The sequence below is a fragment of the Chiloscyllium plagiosum genome, unplaced genomic scaffold (genome assembly GCF_037043375.1).
Source record: "Chiloscyllium plagiosum isolate Xiang-an unplaced genomic scaffold, Cpla_swu_hap1 HiC_scaffold_18, whole genome shotgun sequence".
NCBI classification, from domain to species: domain Eukaryota; kingdom Metazoa; phylum Chordata; class Chondrichthyes; order Orectolobiformes; family Hemiscylliidae; genus Chiloscyllium; species Chiloscyllium plagiosum.
In genome coordinates, this window is record NW_028270156.1 from 42,569,096 (window position 1) to 42,589,455 (window position 20,360).

General features: G+C 40.6%; 1 protein-coding gene across 5 annotated transcripts in view; it reads right to left on the reverse strand.

The window, feature by feature from the left end:
• dennd2b (DENN domain containing 2B) overlaps positions 1-20,360 on the reverse strand; it is a 465,023-nt gene that overhangs the window by 242,800 nt on the left and 201,863 nt on the right. For all 5 annotated transcript variants that reach the window (XM_087996551.1, XM_087996548.1, XM_087996550.1 and 2 more), the window contains exon 2: positions 3,130-3,234. In XM_087996551.1, coding sequence (XP_087852677.1) covers positions 3,130-3,203 — 74 coding nt within the window. In that variant the 5' untranslated portion in view covers positions 3,204-3,234. The remainder of the gene's footprint in view (positions 1-3,129; positions 3,235-20,360) is intronic.

The window sequence follows — 20,360 nt, forward strand, 5'->3', positions numbered from 1 at the left end:
ATGCAATTTCACAATTGGACAACATATCTAATGTTGGACACTTGTTTAGAGTTTTGCAAGAAGGTGCTGATTAGGTATGTTCAGTACCTTGCTTATTATGAACTTTCAAAGGGACATGCTGGGATACAACAGGAAAGTGTTTCGGACATACTGCCTGCATAGCAGACATCACACAGGCAATGAAATTTGTACACTCATTTACTGCAACAGGCCAATGATCCTTTTTGCTTAACAGCAGCATCCTGTTATTGACAAATATAGTAGCAGCGTGGAAGAGGTGACCTGTTGCTCAAAGCTTTGACATGCCTTAACTGCCTGGTCACTCTTCAGGACCAAATAATGATGGTCTTAGATCTGTTCATAAGTTTACAAAATATATAGAGAGAAATGATGTGATTAAGATTGTCATAAGCCCACCGAATGGCTTTGACATCAGAATCAAGTTTGCATGGTGAATCAACGGAAAGGGGCCCACTGAGATTTTGGTATTCTCTTCTTATGCAATATAAATGCTGTTTTCCCTTTGCCTTGGTAATTCTTTTGCAAATTATCCTGATGACTGCGAGCCAAAAAACTCAACAAATTGTCTTTTTTCTACTATACTCTAGTTCTGTACCACCAAAGGACTAATTATTCACTGTTTGAGATTTACAGTTAAACTGTGAAGTATTATTCACATTCTTTGATAGTTCTTCTGACATTATTTGATTACTCCATGTCCTTTCTCTTCTAATCACTGTAATTTTTTTTTAGAAATTAAATATTGCTCTAATCTGCTTATGCCTGTTTTATTTTGCTCTGACCACACCCAATAGCTACATTCTACAGTTGTATCTTTTATGTTGAGTATTCTAAATACCTATGTCACGAGCTCCATTTTGTAAACTCCAGTTCACCAACAGTTTTTTTTACTTAAACTTCAGTGGTTTGAGCAATAACCAAAGTAACTTCTATAATGCAGAATTTATCGGGTAAACAGTAGACAATGGGCAGGATAAGAGTAGGTTAGGGATGTAGGCTTTACTTCACTGCTTGTGAAAGTTTGTTCCATCTGAAACAGAGAAGTAAATGTCAAAAGCTGATTTTTCGGATTTATACTCAAAAAACATTCGGTTATATATCCAGGTTTACCTAACTGATTTCTACACTGAGGTCACCGCTGCTGCATACTAATGTTGTTTTCTTTTTATTTTGAGGAGCATTCTGATAATTTTGTTTAATTATTGCTTTGTCTCTTTGTATTTAGTTTTGTTGTGGCTTCTCTGGAATTTTCTATTTTCACAGTACTGGCTGTTCTTGAAGTTTTGGACTTTGTCTGCTTAGGTTTGTATTTTGTGTCTGTATTTACTCAGATGGTGATCACAGCGTATTTCATAGAATCCCTACAGCGTGAAAACAGACCCTACGGCCCAACAAGTCCACACTGACCCTCCAAAGAGTATCCCACTCAAACCCATTCCCCATTGGGCGCGTCCCAGGTTCAATTCCAGCCTTGGGTGACTGCCTGTGTGGAGTTTGCACATTCTCATAGTGTCTGTGTGGGTTTCCTCTGGGTGCTCCAGTTTCCTCCCACAGTCCAAAGATGTGCAGGTCAGGTGAATTGGCCATGCTAAATTGCCCATAGTGTTAGGTACATTAGTCAGAGGGAAATGGGTCTGGGTGGGTTACTCTTCGGAGGATCGGTGTGGACTGGTTGGGCCGAAGGGCCTGTTTCCACTTTTTTTACCCCTCGATATTTATACACCCCTGATTAATGCACCTAACCTACACATCCCTGAACACCACAGGCAATCTAGCATGGTCAATTCATCTAACCTGCACACCTTTGGACTGTGGGAGGAAACTGGAGCACCCGGAAGAAACCCACGCAGACACGGGGAAAATGTGCAAATTCCACTGGGTCCCTGGTGCTGTGAGGCAGCAGTGCGAACCACTGAGCCACTGTGTCATCCCCTGAAAGTAGGCTGAATTGCCTACATCTGTTCCCAAATCGTATAGTCTCATGGTAGAAATCATAAGACTATATGATTTGGGAGCAGAAGTAGGCAAGTCAGCCTATTGATCTGCTCTACCTTTCAATGAGGTCATGGTAGAGATGATAATCCTCACCTCCACTTTCTTATCTTTCCCCCAGAAGTCTGCATTCCCCTACTGATTAAACATCTGTTCTATCTCAGTCTCAAACAGACTTAACAATACAGCCTCCTCAGCTCTCTATGTTAAAAAATATCACAGATTTCCCTCTGATGGAAGAAATTCCTCCACATTTCTGTCCCAACTGGGTAACCTCTTACTTTGAAGTTATGCCCTCTGGTCCTGGACCCTCCCACAAAATGGAAACAACCTTTCTGCATCTAGCTTGTCAAACCCCTAAGAATCTTGTATGTTTCAATAAGGTCATTTCTCATTCTTCTAAGCTTCAATCAGTACAAGTCCAACATCTCTGCAAAAGAAAATCCCTTCATAGCCAGGACTAACCTAGTGAACCTGCTTTGCCTCCAATGCCAGTGTCTCTTTTCTTAGATAAGGGGATCGAAATCATTCACAGCATTCCACTTGAAGTCTACCATTGCATTGTTTTTGAAAGACGTACCTACTTTTACACTCTATTCCCTTTGAAATAACAACCAAGATTCAGTTTTCTTTCCATATTTTCTACTGGTCTTTTAAGCTTCTGTGATTTATGCACACATATCCATAAATCCCTCTGTGCTCCAGCTTTCTGAAGTCTTTCTCCACTTAAATAATTTTCAGCTCCTCTTTATACATGCCAGAGTGCATAACTTCACATTTTCCTACATTATGAGACTATTTTCAGAAAATCTTGCATGGCCCAAGATAACTTTTAACTGGTGAATCATTCAATTAACATTTTGCATAGAAAGCCCTATTAGGGCCATGAAAACACGATAGCTCTGGAAAGCAACTATGCTAGAACAAAGAATATTGGACAATAAAGTCATACAGATATTCTGGCATTTCCCTGGATAACAGCGTAGATAGGCAGTGAGAAACTATGCTGAAGCAATGAGAAAATTTGTGCAATATTTCCTTTGGAGATTGCAAACTCCTTATTTAATGTAGAATTTTTTTTTAAAAAGAGATGACGGCCTGGGACACATCTCTCACCTGGTGCTCGTGTCACAAGCTGCTTTGGTTGCTCCAGCTGTGTGATTAGCGCTGGCATTTTTGTTGGCAGTCATCCTTACCAATCCCCTCAGTATCCCTGGTCACCTGCAGAGGAAAGATGACGTCTCATTAACTTGCATCAACCTTTCAATCTAAACTCTGTAGACAATAATAGATCATCATTAACATGGGTCATCAAGTTAAAACCCATTCATTGTGATGGAGATAAAACTGTATCATGTAGCAATTCACCTTTCATCAGGGAGAAACTGTGAATTTGGATTTCAATACATAGAATTGCTTGGTACATAAGAATTGCTGTTCACTGTGCTAGTGTTTCAAACAAAAACAAGTATTATACAACACACTTCGTATAATAAAACATCCCAATTCACTTCACAGGAGTGTAGTCAGACAAAAATTAGTACCAAACCGCAATGGATTTATTTATAAATGAATAAATTCATTTTGAAAAGGTTTCCCATTCTGACCCATTATTTTCTCTATCCAATGGTCCTGGCATTGTTTAGTGACATGTGGTGAACTCAGCTTTAAGCTTACACAGACAGAATGCTGCAACTGCATCACGAAGCATATGCAATCCACAAGTTCAATGCAATATTGAGTCAATTGTATCAAGCCCAGAGGCAACATAAAATGCAGTTTTTTTTTTAAATACATCTCATTTTTTAAACATTTACCACTGACATACTCTTGTGCCATTTATTGCTAAGAAACATTTTATAAATTGTATGATTTAGAGGCATGAAAAAAGTGAATTGAATGCTTTAGAATGGCTTCAACAGTTGTCCTTTCTTCCCCCACGGTGGTTGCTTTGACTCAATTCATAGGCATCAATAAAATGCAAATTTCTCTTTGTGGAGGTTCTAAGTCTGAAATCATAATCAACCCACAGGTCACATGTTCTTGAAGCATAAATACACTGCCTCAGACACACTCTCACATTTATAAACAGTGGGCTTACACTGTAGCATTAGTACACAGCAACTCCCTTGAATCATTCATCAAGTTACCAGCATAATCTAAAGGGTGCATTCTACAATACGGGTTGTATTTTGTTAAACAGCTCTCCTGCTTTTTTCTTGAATTAAGCCAAAATTAAAGCTCCCCTTTTGAATCAACAGCTGGTGGAAATCGGTGACCAAGTTGTTAAACAATGGATTCAATTTCTGAGATTATACTTCTTGCACATCCAAAGATCACTACTCAGTTAAGTTTCAGTGATTTTCAGTCAATCGCCTGGAGAAAATAGAAGCACAGCAATGGATTTGCTTTCCAAACTATTTGAAACCTTTATATGGATTACAGATGCATACAAGTCACAGGATTTTTCTGATGGTTTATCAGTTGAAGACATTTTTTCTTTCCTGGAATGCAGCAGGTTCTACTGCCTTTGTCCTTCATAGTGATAGAAGTTGGCAATGAAAGACATTTGAAAGGTTTTGGTCAAAACAGCCTTTACAAAGTGCTGCAGTGCATCTTGTATATGGTGCACACTGCTGTCAGTGATAGAGGAAGAGAATAATGGTGAGGGATGGAAAGCAAATAAAGTGCACTGCTTTGAACTGGATATTGCCAACATTTTTAGTGTTACTTCAATCACATTCATATGGGATGATAGAGGTTATTCCATTGAGCCTTGTTGGTGCTAGATAAAATTCAGACCAACCCAGAACTGTTTAGTCAAAGATTGTACCTCCACATATGCTATAGGAGATCAGTTGACAGCCACTGCTCTGAAAAAGAGAGACTATACTCCTGTGAAGTGAACTGGGATGTTTTATTATATTAACTGTGTTGTATAATACTTGTTTTCTGTTTGAAACACTAGCACAGTTAACAGCAATTCTTATGTACCAAACAATCTCTAACAACAAGGAGATCCAATGCCAGATCAGTTGTACCAGCTGCGTATTGTACAAACTACAACAGCCAGCTTTTGACAATAATGACCTCTACAAGCCAACGAAGCTCTTGTGTACAGAACAGATGTCGTTACCACACTCCTATGATGCAGTTGGAACTGTGCATCAATGACACAGAGAAGTGTTAGAGAGATTCCACCGACAATGCCTCGGATGTATTCTCTGGATTTGATGGGAGGATTGCAACCAAATGTTAGTGTCCTACTTAAAGCCAGCCTGACAAATATTCATGGAAAAATCCTTCAAAACCAGCTACCACAAACTGCACACAGATGGCTGAAGCATCTCTTCGACCAACTCCTACTTGCTAAATTCTCAAATGGTCAACATTTCAGGAAAGGACAACACAAACACTATAAAGACATTCTGCAGCTCTTCTTGATGCACAGAAGCATTGACTTTAATAACGGAGTAGAACTTTTTACCAATCATTTACAAGGGCAATATCTCGTCCATCAAACTGCACCATGCTTGGAGTCTAAACATCTTAATGAGGAGGCACACTGGTGCAGAAAGAAAGGAAAGCAAGCAAATCTTGTTGTCTAGATCTATTGCCTTGTGGGACGTCCTGACTCATGGGCATAAAGACAGATTGGTCAAGAATCAACCTGTTCAGTCAACTGAAGATTGAAGCAGAAAATTACAAACTTGAGTAGGTGCCATCCTCGATTGAGGGACAGCTGACAATGATGAGATGAAGAACAGGTTTGGGGGAGTCACAAGGTGAATTATTCATCTCAGAATTCCTAATGTCTGACCTCTTCAGCTCAATAGTAACTCCCAGGATGTTGATGATGTCGTTTTATACAAAGGAGGGGAGATGGTTAGATTGTCTTTCATTGGAGCTGGCACTTGCGTGATGTCAATGTTCCTTCTATCAAGCAAAGCCTGAATATTGTCTGGGTCCTACTACATATTGACATGGACTGTTGCCGTTTCTGAAGAGTCACAACTTGCGCTGAACATTGCACAATCATCCATGAATATATCCACCTCTGATCTTATCATGAAGATGGTAAAAGCAGAGGATGTTTTGGCTGATGACATTACCTTGAGGAACTGCTGCAGCCATGTCCAGGAACTGAGATGATCAAATTCCAAATACCACAAGCATTTTTCTTTATGCTCGATATGAATCTGACCACCAGAGAGAGAGAGAGAGACTTTCCCCAATTCTCATTGGCTTCAATTCTGCTCAGACCCTTGATGTCAGATTTAGCCTTCTGTCCGCTGAATGCTGTTTAACTCCAAGGGCAGTCACTTTCATGTCCTCTCTTCCATCTACATCTACAGCAAGGCTACAATAAACCTTGGAGCTAGTCTGGCGCTGGCAAAACACAGATGACACATCGTAAGCAGGTCACTGTTACATCAGTGTTGCTTTTTAAGCATTGTCAATAACACTTTCACCATTTAATGATTGAGAGGAGGCTAATGGGGCTGTTACTGGCTGAGTTAGATTTGTCCTGTTTGTGGACTGGATTTCAAATCTCATATTTCTGGATAATGTCTATGCTGTAATGTACTGGAACAGCTTGGAAACAGCTTCAGGTAGTTTTGGAGCACTTGGCTTTAGTATTATTGCAGAGATGTTGTCAGGGCTGTTAGCCTTTACAGCATCCAGTGTCTTCAGCAGTTCCTTTAAATCATTTCGAATCAATCAAATTGGCTGAAGACCAGCATCAGTGATACTGGGGATCACAGGAGAAGGTTGAGCCAAATGTTCACATTGTCACTTTTGGTTGTAGATGATTGAATGTGGTTCAGCCTTGTCTTTTGCACCGATGTGCAACATTCAGCAGAAAGTTAAATATTTAACTATACAAACATACAAGTTAAGATCAGGAGTAGGCCATTTGGCTCCTCAATCCTATTTCACATCAACCAAAACAGTGAGAAACTGGGGAAAAGAGGAAGATCAACTGAAAATCTATCTGACAAAATATTAGTTTCAAACACCCACTTATATTCATAGTGCCTATAAATGTACTGAAACTTCCCAAGGATTTTTATAGGAATATTCTAACACCAAGTTTGACATCAAGCCATATGACAAGATGCTGAATCAGGTAGGTAAAAACAATGACTGCAGATGCTGGAAACCAGATTCTGGATTAGTGGTGCTGGAAGAGCACAGCAGTTCAGGCAGCATTAGAGGAGCAGTAAAATCGACGTTTTGGGCAAAAGCCCTTCATCAGGAATAAAGGCAGAGAGCCTGAAGGGTGGAGAGATAAGCTAGAGGAGGGTGGAGGTGGGGAGAAAGTAGCATAGAGTAAAATAGGTGAGTGGGGGAGGGGATGAAGGTGATAGGTCAGGGAGGAGGGTGGAGTGGATAGGTGGAAAAGATGATAGGCAGGTGGGACACGTCATGGGGACAGTGCTGAGCTGGAAGTTTGGAACTAGGGTGAGGTGGGGGAAGGGGAAATGAGGAAACTGTTGATGCCCTGGGTTGAAGTGTTCCAAGGAGGAAGAAGATGAGGCGTTCTTCCTCCAGGCGTCGGGTGGTGAGGGAGCGGTGGTGAAGGAGGCCCAGGACCTCCATGTCCTCGGCAGAGTGGGAAGAGGAGTTGAAATGTTGGGCCACAGGGCAGTGTGGTTGATTAGTGCGGGTGTCCCAGAGATGTTCCCTAAAGCGCTCTGCTAGGAGGGGTCCAGTCTCCCCAGTGTAGCGCAGACCGCATCGGGAGCAACGGATACAATAAATGATATTGGTGGATGTGCAGGTAAAACTTTGATGGATGTGGAAGGCTCCTTTAGGGCCTTGGATAGAGATGAGGGAGGAGGTGTGGGTGTAGGTTTAGCAATTCCTGCGGTGGCAGGGGAAGGTGCCAGGACGGGAAGGTGGGTTGTAGGGGGGCGTGGACCTGACCAGGTAGTCACGGAGGGAACGGTCTTTGCGGAAGTTGGAAAGGGGTGGGGAGGGAAATATATCCCTGGTGGTGGGGTCTTTTTAGAGGTGGCGGAAATGTCAGCGGATGATTTGGTTTATGTGAAGGTTGGTAAGGTGGAAGGTGAGCACCAGGGGTGTTCTGTCCTTGTTACGGTTGAGGGGTGGGGTCTGAGGGCGGAGGTGCGGGATGTGGACGAGATGCGTTGGAGGGCATGCAAGAGGTAGGGTGGGAAGAGGTGTAATCCAGGTAGCTGTGGGAGTCGGTGGGTTTGTAAAAAATGCCAATGTCAAGTTGGTTGTCATTAATGGAGATGGAGAGGTCCAGGAAGGGGAGGGAGGTGTCAGAGATGGTCCAGGTAAATTTAAGGTCAGGGTGGAATGTGTTGGTGAAGTTGATGAATTGCTCAACCTCCTCACGGGAGCACAAGGTGGCGCCAATGCAGTTGCAAGAGGTAGGGTGGCCCTTCAGGTTCTTTGCCTTTATTCCTGATGAAGGGCTTTTGCCCGAAACATTGATTTTCCTGCTCCTCGGATGCTGCCTGAACTGTTGTGCTCTTCCAGCACCACTAATCCAGAACCAAGATGTTGAATCAGATGACCAAAAAGTGAAAGGTTATATGGAGTGACTTAAGAAAAATGAGCCAAGGTGGCAGAGGGGTGTAAGATCAGAATGCTAAAACTTCAGGTCTAGGCAACTGGAGGCATGGAAACCATCACTGATTACTTTCACCTAAGTAATTATAATCAGGAATGCACAACAGGTCAAAACTAGAGGAATGTAATCATATCAAAAGGCTGTAAGCTGTGAGAAGATTACAGAGACAGCAAGGTCATTCGTAAACAAGGAAGAGAATTTTTAAATTAATATGATGCTTGACCAGGAGCCAATACAAGTGATAGTGTGCAGGATTGCCAGGGAACAGAACTTGCTGACAGTTAAGACATGAGCAGCAGTGTCTTGGGTGACCTCAGATTTCCAGAGGTAGTATGTGGGGGAGATCAGATGGGAGTGTGTTGGAATTGTTGAGTTGAGAGATGGTGAAAGTATGAATGAGAGTTACAGTAGTACATGAGCTGAGACAAGGGTAAAGTCAAGTAATGTTAAAGAGATGAAAATAGGCAGTTTTGGCAATGGCATGAATGTGCGGTTGAAAAGTTATTCGGATCAAATATGACATGAATATTGCAAACAGAGTTTGGAGTGTGGACACGAGATCAAATATGGCTGTAAATTATTTATAAGGCTTGGAAGTTTTTAAAATCATTTTATCCCTTGAATAAGTTTGAGATATTTCTTTTTTAAAAAAATGAAAAAATGGATCAATTTAAGTGATAGATCATCTGAAAGAAATCCTGGATTGCACCCATCACCAGCATAATACTATGAGAATGTGAGTTTGCAAACTCAGACTAATAGAATAGTAAAACATAAACTAAAATCAATAAGGACTTAAACGATGGAAGAACGTATCTCCTCTTGCTGAAAACTGAATATTGAACACAGTTCGTTGCACAAGAGTGTGTCTTCGTGCTATCTGGCATCATGAATGCCAAGTGCAGGAACTGCAAAGTTTATTCTGTACATCTTGCAAACAGAGATACGTGAATGTCTTTGCAGCATGGGAACAGAGTTTTTCACTTATCGTAGAACCACACAGAACAAGCCTGTGCTGGTCGCTTTTGAAGCCCACTCAGTAATCCCCACCCTCTGCTCTTTCCCTACAGCTCTGCAATTTCTTGTCTCCATATCTTTGTTCAATTCCTTTTTCAAAGATTTTATTGAATCTGCTGCTTCTTTAGAAAGTGCATTCACCATCATCACAACAATTCAGTGCGAAACAATTGGATAATATTGCTTGTCGCCTTGCTATTGCTGCACTTTTTATTTCATTCTTGTATTTATTTTTCCTAACAGCATTTTCTTTCAGTATTCTTACTGCTGGCATTTAAATGACGCAAGGAAAAGTAATGAAGCTAGACAATACTTGGTGGGTTCCAGATTTAAGCAAGAGGAGCTCACATGAAATAACCAAACAGTTGTAAAAACACCTGACATGTCCAATCATTACCTGTGAATCCATGTTTGTATATCCCACCATATGTAACAGTAAAGTCACCATGGTCCTACCAGACCGTGAGAAAGCGAGAGTCTCTCAGCTATCCAGCTAACTAAGCTATATGACCCCTGGGGTTCCGTTCATATGTACATGCATATGTTTTAGGCTCTTCTTTACTATCCAGCTCACAAGACATTACAGTTTATTAGCTGCGTAATGCCCTGAAAAATACACTGCAGCAAGAATGGATCTTCTTTTAGAAGTCAGCATTACCAAAAGTTTAAGTTTTTATACTAACATTTCTGTCAAACTGCAGTTGGTACATGTGCAATTTTGATAAAGGTATGCATTTCAGACTGACCCAAGTGGCAGGCACGAAGCCCAGTAAGCAACATGCTCATTACCTTTCCCAGAATATGCAGTCAAAGGTGGGAAACAGCATATTTACTGGGCTTGTGAATTACATTAAGAGGCATAGTGTTTGATAATGATACTTTAAAGTGTTTTATAAAGACATATCAATTCCTGGTTTTATAAAATGTGTTTATTATAGCCCATGACCCACTCTTGGCAGAACTGGATATCAGTTTTGGGGTTAGTACTGTTCTGTTTCAGCTCAATTTTCCTTTCATCAGTAAGTGAAACTATTCTAGTTTCCTTTAGCTGAAGAGGAATGTTCTTACATCCTTAAGCACACAAGATTACACCAGTGTAACATTTCCGGGATCTCCAAATCTGAAAGTCTCCCCAAACACTTTTAGTACCCATCAGTGCAGCAATTATTCCTTGGGTATATTAAGTTTCACAGAGATAGCATGTTTCTGTTGTGATACTACAGTGATGAAATGTTAATTGCCTTTTTACATGCTTAGGTTATAGTTTAGTAAATGCACTGAAAGAGCTTGGAGGCTACATAAAAAAGTGCTCAAATAGTCCAACTTGTACGCTCTCCTGAAATTATACGCACAGACTTCAATGTTCTCTAGAAGCACACTGCCTATCAAGTTTGTATAAAAATACCTTTGCGTGCATTGTTAGTGGTGTCACTAATCTATATACTTTACAAAGGTTGAACTATGTTCAAAAGCAGGTAAAGACTTAATTGTTGGCTTACAAAAAAATTAGTTTTTGACAGTTTTCTTTCATTGTTATAATTTATAGATATTCAACTGCTTATAAACAGTAATAACGACAAGTTGTGTGTTTGCTTGTTAATTGTACAATTGCATGTTACTTGAATAGAAATTGGGGGCTCACCTATACTTTCGTATTATATAGGATCAAGCTCACAGGTTTTAATTGGAGGTACATGGTATGCAATGAATACCTCGAAGAAAAGTTTGCAAGTTAATAAGAATAGACTCGTGTGTTATATCTTTCAACATTTGGTTGTCTGGACTTTGAAACTAATAAGGTTTTCAGCAGTAAATGTATGGCCAGTTGAAAATTGTTGATGTTTAGATTCATACAACATTAAATATCATTAACCAAGCCATTTGTAAACAACAATTGCCCACAAATGACACACAGTTGAAAATTTAGTACAGTGGTCTACAAGTTATGACAGTTGTCATTGAACATGTCCAAATGAATAACTTGAGCTATAACACCAATTCCCTCACTGGTGCAAGGATGATCTTCCAGTACCACACATCTGTGAATGAAAATGTCTAGTATCTCAAAACTTTTTACTTTCCAGAAAAGGAACAACACTGTACACTCGTTTAGGGAAATTAGGAATTTAGGAAATTGTGAAGCAAAATTTGCATTTCCACAAATCAAATATAAGCAAAAGCTGAAACAGAAAAACCTGCAGTTCAACTTATTTTTGAATTAAACCAAAAAATGAAAAATTAAAGTTTCAAAAAACATTGCAATCATTGTGTCAATATTTCAGAAGTCTTGTTGTAGCTTATTCCAGGGACACAGTATGTCTGGAAATTCCCCTGTGATGCTACACTGTTCTTGGAGTTAAAAAGGTCAAGCGAACACAACAGCATGCTCTAAATATTTTTATAGTACAGTTTAAGAGATATGCTTCACATATCATTTAGGGCGGCACGGTGGTTCAGTGGTTAGTACTGCTGCCTCACAGCACCAGGGTCCCAGGTTCAATTCCAGCCTCAAGCGACTGTCTGTGTGGAGTTTGCACATTCTCCCAGTGTTTCCTCCGGGTGCTCCAGTTTCCTCCCACTGTCCAAAGATGTGCAGGTCAGGTGAATTGCCATGATAAATTGTCCACAGTATTAGTCAGAGGGAAATGGGTCTGGGTGGGTTACTCTTTGAAGGGTCAGTGTTGTCTGGTTGGGCCAAAGGGCCTGTTTCCACACTGTAGGGAATCTAATCTAATCATCACAAATTATTTAAAAAGTGGTGCGACTTAGTGATCTATTTATATGCATGCATTTCTTTTTAAGTATATCTAAAATGTTAAAGTTGGGGAAAGATAGACAATTTTGGCAACTGGAACAATTGCTCTTTTAAAGCCCCCAGGTAGTTGCAACCTTAGAAGAAAATAAGTCTTGGAGGTCTGGGGGGAGTTGGCTACTTAACTGATTGAAGCAGCTCAAAAAGGGTCTTTGGGCTCCAGAACTCCAATGGCTGGAAAGAGTGAAAAACCTAATTTCTACCTGGGCCCCTGAAATGTGGCTGGTGTGCAAGGTGATGGGTCTGAAAAGGTTAATGCTGAGCACTGCATTAGACCAATATGGTGAGGTCATAAGGACTTTGTGGAAAGGCAGAATATTATTGAGTTTCAAAGGGAACAGACCTATTATCCGAGGAGGAAGCATTTGCATGGGAGATTTCCTTTGCAAGGCCAGATCAGGGATAGGGTGCTAGTGATCATTGCAAAGGTTAATGAAGCACCATCGTCATATTCATAATTCTGGCCCCAGAATTTGAACTGGTGTCTCCAGCCTTAGGTCAAAGAAGATCAGAGTCCTGCTCTGTTGTATTTACACCATCAGAGTGGATCTTGAAGATGACTGAGGCCTTGGACTTCAAGTCATTTGCACACAAGGTGAAGAAAAATTGTATTGCAAGACCAATCCTCAGATAAGTACTGTCAGAAATCTTCTAACCTTCGATTTGTCACCGAGTGCGAATATATTTTCTCCTCTACACTGCAATAACAAACATTCATTTGGTTCTCTCCCCCCCCACATTGCAGGCCAACATTTACTGTGCAAACCCTTTATTTAATACTACAGGCTCATGTCTACTGTAAAAATCACCCAGACATCTTTATTTAGGATCTTAATAGCCGTCAGAAGGAGACTACAATAACCATTTAAACTCCATCTCCATACTAGGCTCATGCAGCGCACTGCGCAATTCCATGATGTAAAATGTATATTTTTTATAAATCATAGGTATACACCCACCCTTCTTGTTTGAAACATTGTTGTTGAATTTGCTGGTCCAGCTGGACCTTCCTTTTATAAATTGTAAAGAACATTACATCTCAAATGATCTTAGACAATCAAAATGTTGTAACTTACATCAAACCCAGTAAGAACTCTGCCAGCCAACACTCAGAGATGGACATGTGGACAGTACAAGCGCCTCATAGTCTTACTTCGAATGACTGCTCCTACCACCCCTGCTCTTCCACACACACCACACACACACAACCCAGGAAGCCAGTCCCCTCAACCTTCAGACCCCACAATCCCAATGGTTCTGAAGTTATCATTTTGGAACGGAAACTGTAACTCTTTTGTTTTCAATCGTAGATGCTGTCAGATTTGCAGAGTTTCTCCAACACTTTGTTTTTAAATCAATAGCAGCTTTCAAGCCAATTGTATTCAATACCCAAGTGATCCTGTGAAAAATGACCAATTATATATAATTTTACTTTATTTTAATTGGGCAGGTGCTTTACAAAATGCAAAGGTAGATTCACGGCTGTCCTGAATATTTCTCAGCTATATTTAGTATATTAGCTGTTTCTAATCCAATCAAATCTCACATCACCAATATTCAGAGTGGTAAGATTGAAGGAATATTAGCCATTAAGAATCATCAACTCTGATGGAGATGAAAGTTACAAAATGGTCTCAGTTTGGTGAGCTAATCGAATCAAAAAATCATTGAGTCAGCTCTATGCAATGCCGTGACTGGACGAAGGGAGAAAGTGAATTAGATGGTATCAATTTATCACAGTTTGGATAAATTCCACCATGTTTGGACAGCACGGTGGCACAGTGGTTAGCACTGCTGCCTCACAGCACCAGAGACCCGGGTTCAGTTCCCGCCTCAGGCAATCGTCTGTGTGGAGTTTGCACATTCTCCCTGTGTCTGCGTGGGTTTCCTTCGGGTGCTCCGGTTTCCTCCCACAGTCCAAAAGATGTGCAGGTTAAGTGAATTGGCCATGCTAAATTGCCCGTAGTGTTAGGTGAAGGGGTAAATGTAGGAGAATGGATCTGGGTGGGTTGCTCTTCGGAGGGTCAGTGTGGACTTGTTGGGCCAAAGGGCCTGTTTCCACACTGAAAGTAATGTAATCTAATCTGTAACACTGCATTCTGTGACTAACTATGATTTAATGAGATGCATTCACAGTCATGATGATTCAATATGGAATTTAAGCTTTTAATGGCTTCATCCATGGACCGCTACAGAGTCAGAGTCAGAGTCAAAGTTGTATTGCGCAAGTTTCTGAAAAAATTTTTTTTTGGTCAGAGAAAGAAAGAAGGGTGCATTTATATTTCACAGCTTCAGGATGTCCCAATATATTTTAATCACCAATTAAAAGTACTTCAGAAGTTTAGTCACTGTTCCAATGCAGGAAGCAGTATTATCAAATCCTCACCTCATTAGGTAAAACGATGGGGGTTGGAAAAATGTACACTCAGCACAGTACTTGGAATAAACCATGAAAGGAAACTATAGTATAAAGTTAGTCATTTGCCTGGTAAGTGAAACTTTGATCCACCAGACAAGCTTGCTGGAATAGCCACCTTTGAACATCTGTGCCTCAGAATCTTGTAAATAGCAGTCTCTTCAGTGATAAAAGAATGATTACTTTTTCCCATGGATATGAAATGACCAAACCCCAAAAGCAGTTGAATATGTTGTTATTAAATAAATTCCATTTGCAGTCTTCATTATAAATGTACAGTTTCATGTTCAGAACGCTGAGTAAATATTATGAAAACCCTTCCCACTGTATAATTAGGTCATGAGAATCATAACACAAACAAATTCTTTTGGTAACTTGGACTGATTGCAATCAAAACACAAATTACAGAGACTGTTTATATGTTTTCCAAATTTTCAAAGCAGATCTTACTCTTCTATTTCAGTTTATCTCATTCGCCAGTCAACTGAATACTATATCTTCCTCTTTTACCAGAATGTGTAAAAGTTGGTGCCAGTGTGATCAAGACTGTAAATGTTATTACAACTAACCATTTGGCAATGATTTCAAGCAGAAAGCTTGAGACAATAGCATTGTCCCTTTTCTTTTGCTGTTCCCTGACAGACAATAAATTTGCAGTGTATTTTTGGAGAATGCATATCTGTCATAATCTATACGAACTATTCAGATTGCAATCATTAATAATTCACACTCAGGTGAAGTTTCGTTATTTTAATTGGTGTTGATCCATTTAAGGCTTTTGTTTAAACAGGGCTCAAAAGAATTGCATTGAATTTTTAAAAAATGTTATAACTAACATCTCAGTATAATTTCAATGCAAAATATCTTTGTTATTAACGCTAACAATAAATACATCAAACAAATGCTGCTCGAGTATTTTGCGCTCATGTGGTGGTATTTCCATAACCTCTCCTCATAGCCCTGCATATTCTTACTTTCCAGATTATAATTCAATTCCCTCTTTAATGCTTCAATTGAATCCACTTCTACCAGACATAGACAGTGCATAGCTAAAAACAATGACTGCAGATGCTGGAAACCAGATTCTGGATTAGTGGTGCTGGAAAAGCACAGCAGTTCATCCCATGTGGTTAAAGATGCCCTCCAACACATCTCGTCCACATCCCGCACCTCTGCCCTCAGACCCCATCCTCCAACCGTAACAAGGACAGAACGCCCCTGTCCTTCCACCCTCCCAACCTTCGCATAAACCAAATCATCCGCCGACATTTCCGCCACCTCCAAACGGACCCCACCACCAGGAATATATTTCCCTCCCCACCCCTTTCCACCTTCCGCAGTGACTACCTGGTCAGGTCCACGCCCCCAACAACCCACCCTCCCATCCTGGCACCTTCCCCAGCCACCGCAGGAATTGCAAAACCTGCGCCCACACCTCCTCCCTCACCTCCATCCAAGGTCCTAAAGGAGCCTTCCACATCCAAAGTTTTACCTGCACTTCCACCAATATCATTTATTGTATCCGTTGCTCCGGATGCGGTCTCCTCTACATTGGGGAGACTGGACGCCTCCTAGCAGAGCACTTTAGGGAACATCTCTGGGACACCAGCACCAATCAACCACACTGCCCTGTGGCCCAACATTTCAACTCCCCCTCCCACTCTGCCAAGGACATGGAGGTCCTGGGCCTCCTTCACTGCCGCTCCCTCACCACCCAACGCCTGGAGGAAGAACGCCTCATCTTCCGCCTTGGAGCACTTCAACCCAGGGCATCAATGTGGACTTCAACAGTTTCCTCATTTCCCCTTCCCCCACCTCACCCCAGTTCCAAACTTCCAGCTCAGCATTGTCCCCATGACTTGTCCTACCTGCCTATCTTCTTTTCCACCTATCCACTCCACCCTCCTCCCTGACCTATCACTTTCATCCGCTTCCCCACTCACCTAAGCAAATCTTAGCAGGATTTATACACTTAATGGTAAAGTCCTAGGGAGTGTTGCTGAACAAAGAGACGTTGGAGTGCAGGTTCATAGCTCCTTGAAAGTGGAGTCGCAGGTAGATAGGATAGTGAAGGCGGCATTTGGTATGCTTTCCTTTATTGGTCAGAGTATTGGGTACAAGAGTTGGGAGGTGATGTTGGGGCTGTACAGGACATTGGTTAGGCTACTGTTGGAAAATTGCGTGCAATTCTGGTCTCCTTCCTATCGGAAAGATGTTGTGAAACATGAAAGGGTTCAGAAAAGATTTACAAGGATGTTGCCAGGGTTGGAGGATTTGAGCTATAGGGAGAGGCTGAACAGGCTGGGGCTGTTTTCCCTGGAGCATCGGAGGCTGAGGGTGACCTTTTAGAGGTTTACAAAATTATGAGGGGCATGGATAGGATAAATAGACAAAGTCTTTTCCCTGGGGTTGGGGAGTCCAGAACTAGAGGGCATAGGTTTAGGGTGATAGAGGAAAGATATAAAAGAGACCTAAGGGGCAACTTTTTCACACAGAGGGTGGTATGTGTATGGAATGAGCTGTCACAGGATGTGGTGGAGGCTGGTACAACTGCAACATTTAAAAGGCATTTGGATGGGTATATGAATAGGAAGGGTTTGGAGGGATATGGGCTGGGTGCTGGCAGGTGGGACAAGATTGGGTTGGGATATATGGTCGGCATGGAAGGGTTGGACCGAAGGGTCTGTTTCCATGCTGTACATCTCTATGACTCTATAACTGTCACGTTTGCTTGCTTAACAACCAGAAATGTTTTCATTATTATTTTATTACATCCTTCCCTTTTTCCTTCTTTTACCTATTTTAAATAAAACATATATAGTTTCTGTTTCTTTTCCCTATATCCTGCTTCCTTTGCCATTACTCTAATTCCCTTTCTTCCTATCATGGTCTCTGAATATTAAACAGCTGTGACAGAAACAATTGTCAGGCAGAGCATAGGGAACTCTTTGTGATTAGATGGTGCAAACAAATCCTTAAAAATTTTTTTTTATTTTTTTAAATTCAGTCATTTAAGTTCGAGCCCAATTCATCAAAATACGTTCAGTGGGTTCTGAGAGTAGGAGCTATTTAGCGACAAGGCTATCACTGCAGAACATAGTCAAAACCTAGGTCCAATTAGAAAGAAAGGCAAGGTTTTCACTGTGATATCTTTAATAACTTTTTAATCGAATCTTGCGCAATAGAGATTTTGGTAACAAAATTAATCAGGTTTGCAAATATCCATGAATTTGGTGGATCAGTCATTAACTTTAATTGCATTTCAATGATGCATGCAATGTCTGTAAAATTTTAGAAGGGCAAGTATCAGGACTGTTGTGATTCAGTCAGAGTTTGGTACATTTGAACTTTCATCTTAACATGTTTTATTTTCAAACATTTCAGAATCATGTGAGGTATTACATTAATAAGAGCAAGTTATGAAATCGTATCACATGAACTTACTTGGACATGTTGCCAAGAATAAAGACCAGGAAATCAGCAATTGGAAAGAAATGAGACAAATCCAAAGCAACAGAGAGAGAGTTTATGAGGAAAACAGTATCAAATTTGAGCTGGTTTAATGGTAGACTACCTGTTCTAACAAAAAAAGACTTTCCTTGCAACCTGACACAAAGATTATTCACAAATAAGAATAAAAACCAAGAACTGTTGGCAAAATTCAGCAGGTGCAACAGCATCTGTGGGAAGAAAGATTTAATATTTTGAGTCCAGTAACTCTTCATCAAAACTGCTGAGTTTCATCAGGAATTTTTGATTTTGTTTTAGATCTCCACAGAGTCTGAGCTATACAGCATGGAAACAGATCCTTTGGTCCAACTCGTCCATGCCAACCAGATATCCTAAAATTAATCTGGTCCCATTTGCCAATATTTGACCCAGATCACACTAAACCCTTCCTGTTCATTTACCCATTTAGGTGCCTTTTAAATGCTGGAATTGTACCCGCCTCCACCACTTCCTCTGGCAGCTCATTCCATACACGTACCACCCTCTGTGCGAAAATGTAGCTCCTGAGGTTCCTTTTAAATCTTTTCCTTTTCACTTTAACCAATGCCCTCTAGTTTTGGAGTCCCATAACCTGGGAAAAAGACTTTGACTATTCACCCTATCCCTGACCCTTCTGATTTTATAAAAAGTTCTTTACGGTCACCACTCAGCCTCCGATGCTCTAGCCACATGCTATTCAGCCTCTCCCTGTAGCTCAAACCCTCTACCCCGGCAACATCATTGTAAACATTTTCTGAACTCTTTCAAGTTTCACAACATCCTTCCTAAAGCAGAGAAACCAGAATTGCATTCAGTATTCCAAAAATGGCCTAATCAATGCCGCAATATGGCATCCCAACTCCTGTACTCAATGCACTGACCAATAAAGGCAAGTACACCAAACATCTTCTGTGCTATTCTGTCCACTTAGGACCCTACTTTCAAGGAACTGTGAACCTGTACTTCAAGGTCTCTTTGTTCAGCAACACTCCCAGGATCTTACCATTAAGTGTATAGGTCCTGCTAAGATTTACCTTTCCAAAATGCAGCAACTCACATTTATCTAAATTAAAATCCATCCACAACTCCTCAGCCCACTGGCCCATCTGATCAAAATCCCTATATACTCTGAGGTAATCTTCTTGGCTGTCCACTACAACACCAATTTTGGTGTCATAAATAAACTTACTAACCATACCTCCTATATTCACATCCAAATAATTTATATAAATGACAAAAAGCAGTGGACCCAGCAACTATCCTTGTGATACACTGCTAGTCACAGGCCTCCAGTCTGAAACGCAACCTTCCACCATCACCGGTCTCCTACCTTCAAGCCAGTTCTAAATCCAAATGTTAGTTCTCCCTGTATTCCACCTTACTAACCAGTTTACCATGCAGAACCTTGTTGAACACCTTACTGAAGTCCATATCAATCATATCCACTACTCTGACTTCATCAAATCTTTGTTACTTCTTCAAAAACACAGCATCTGCAGTTGTTGGTTTTATTTTAGTTTCACCATATTGTTGATCATTCACGATTGCTTACCAATGAACTGGCTTCTTCAGAAAATGTGCATCATGCAAGTAGTTTAGTAATTAGAGAACTTAGGGCATACAAAATCATAGAATAATTAAAGTACCGGCCATTGGGTCAGTCAGATCTATGCCCAGTCCCCAAAAGGGCAACTTAGCACGTTCATTTCCTTTCTCTTTCTACATAGTCTGCAAAAAAATTATATTCAAATAATTATTCAAAATCCTTCTGAAAGCCAAAACTGAATCTGCCTCCGTTTCATTCTCCAGTAATAGTTCCTGACTTTAACCACTCACTGTGTGAATGTTTTTCCACAAATCACCTGCTTCTTTTGGAAATTACCTTCTTGATCCTTTCACCAACAGAAGTAGTTTTTTTCTCTATGTTGGTCATGATTTTGAATATCTCTTCCAAATATCTTCTCGATTTTCTCTTGCGTAAAAAAGCAGACTCAACTTCTTAAATA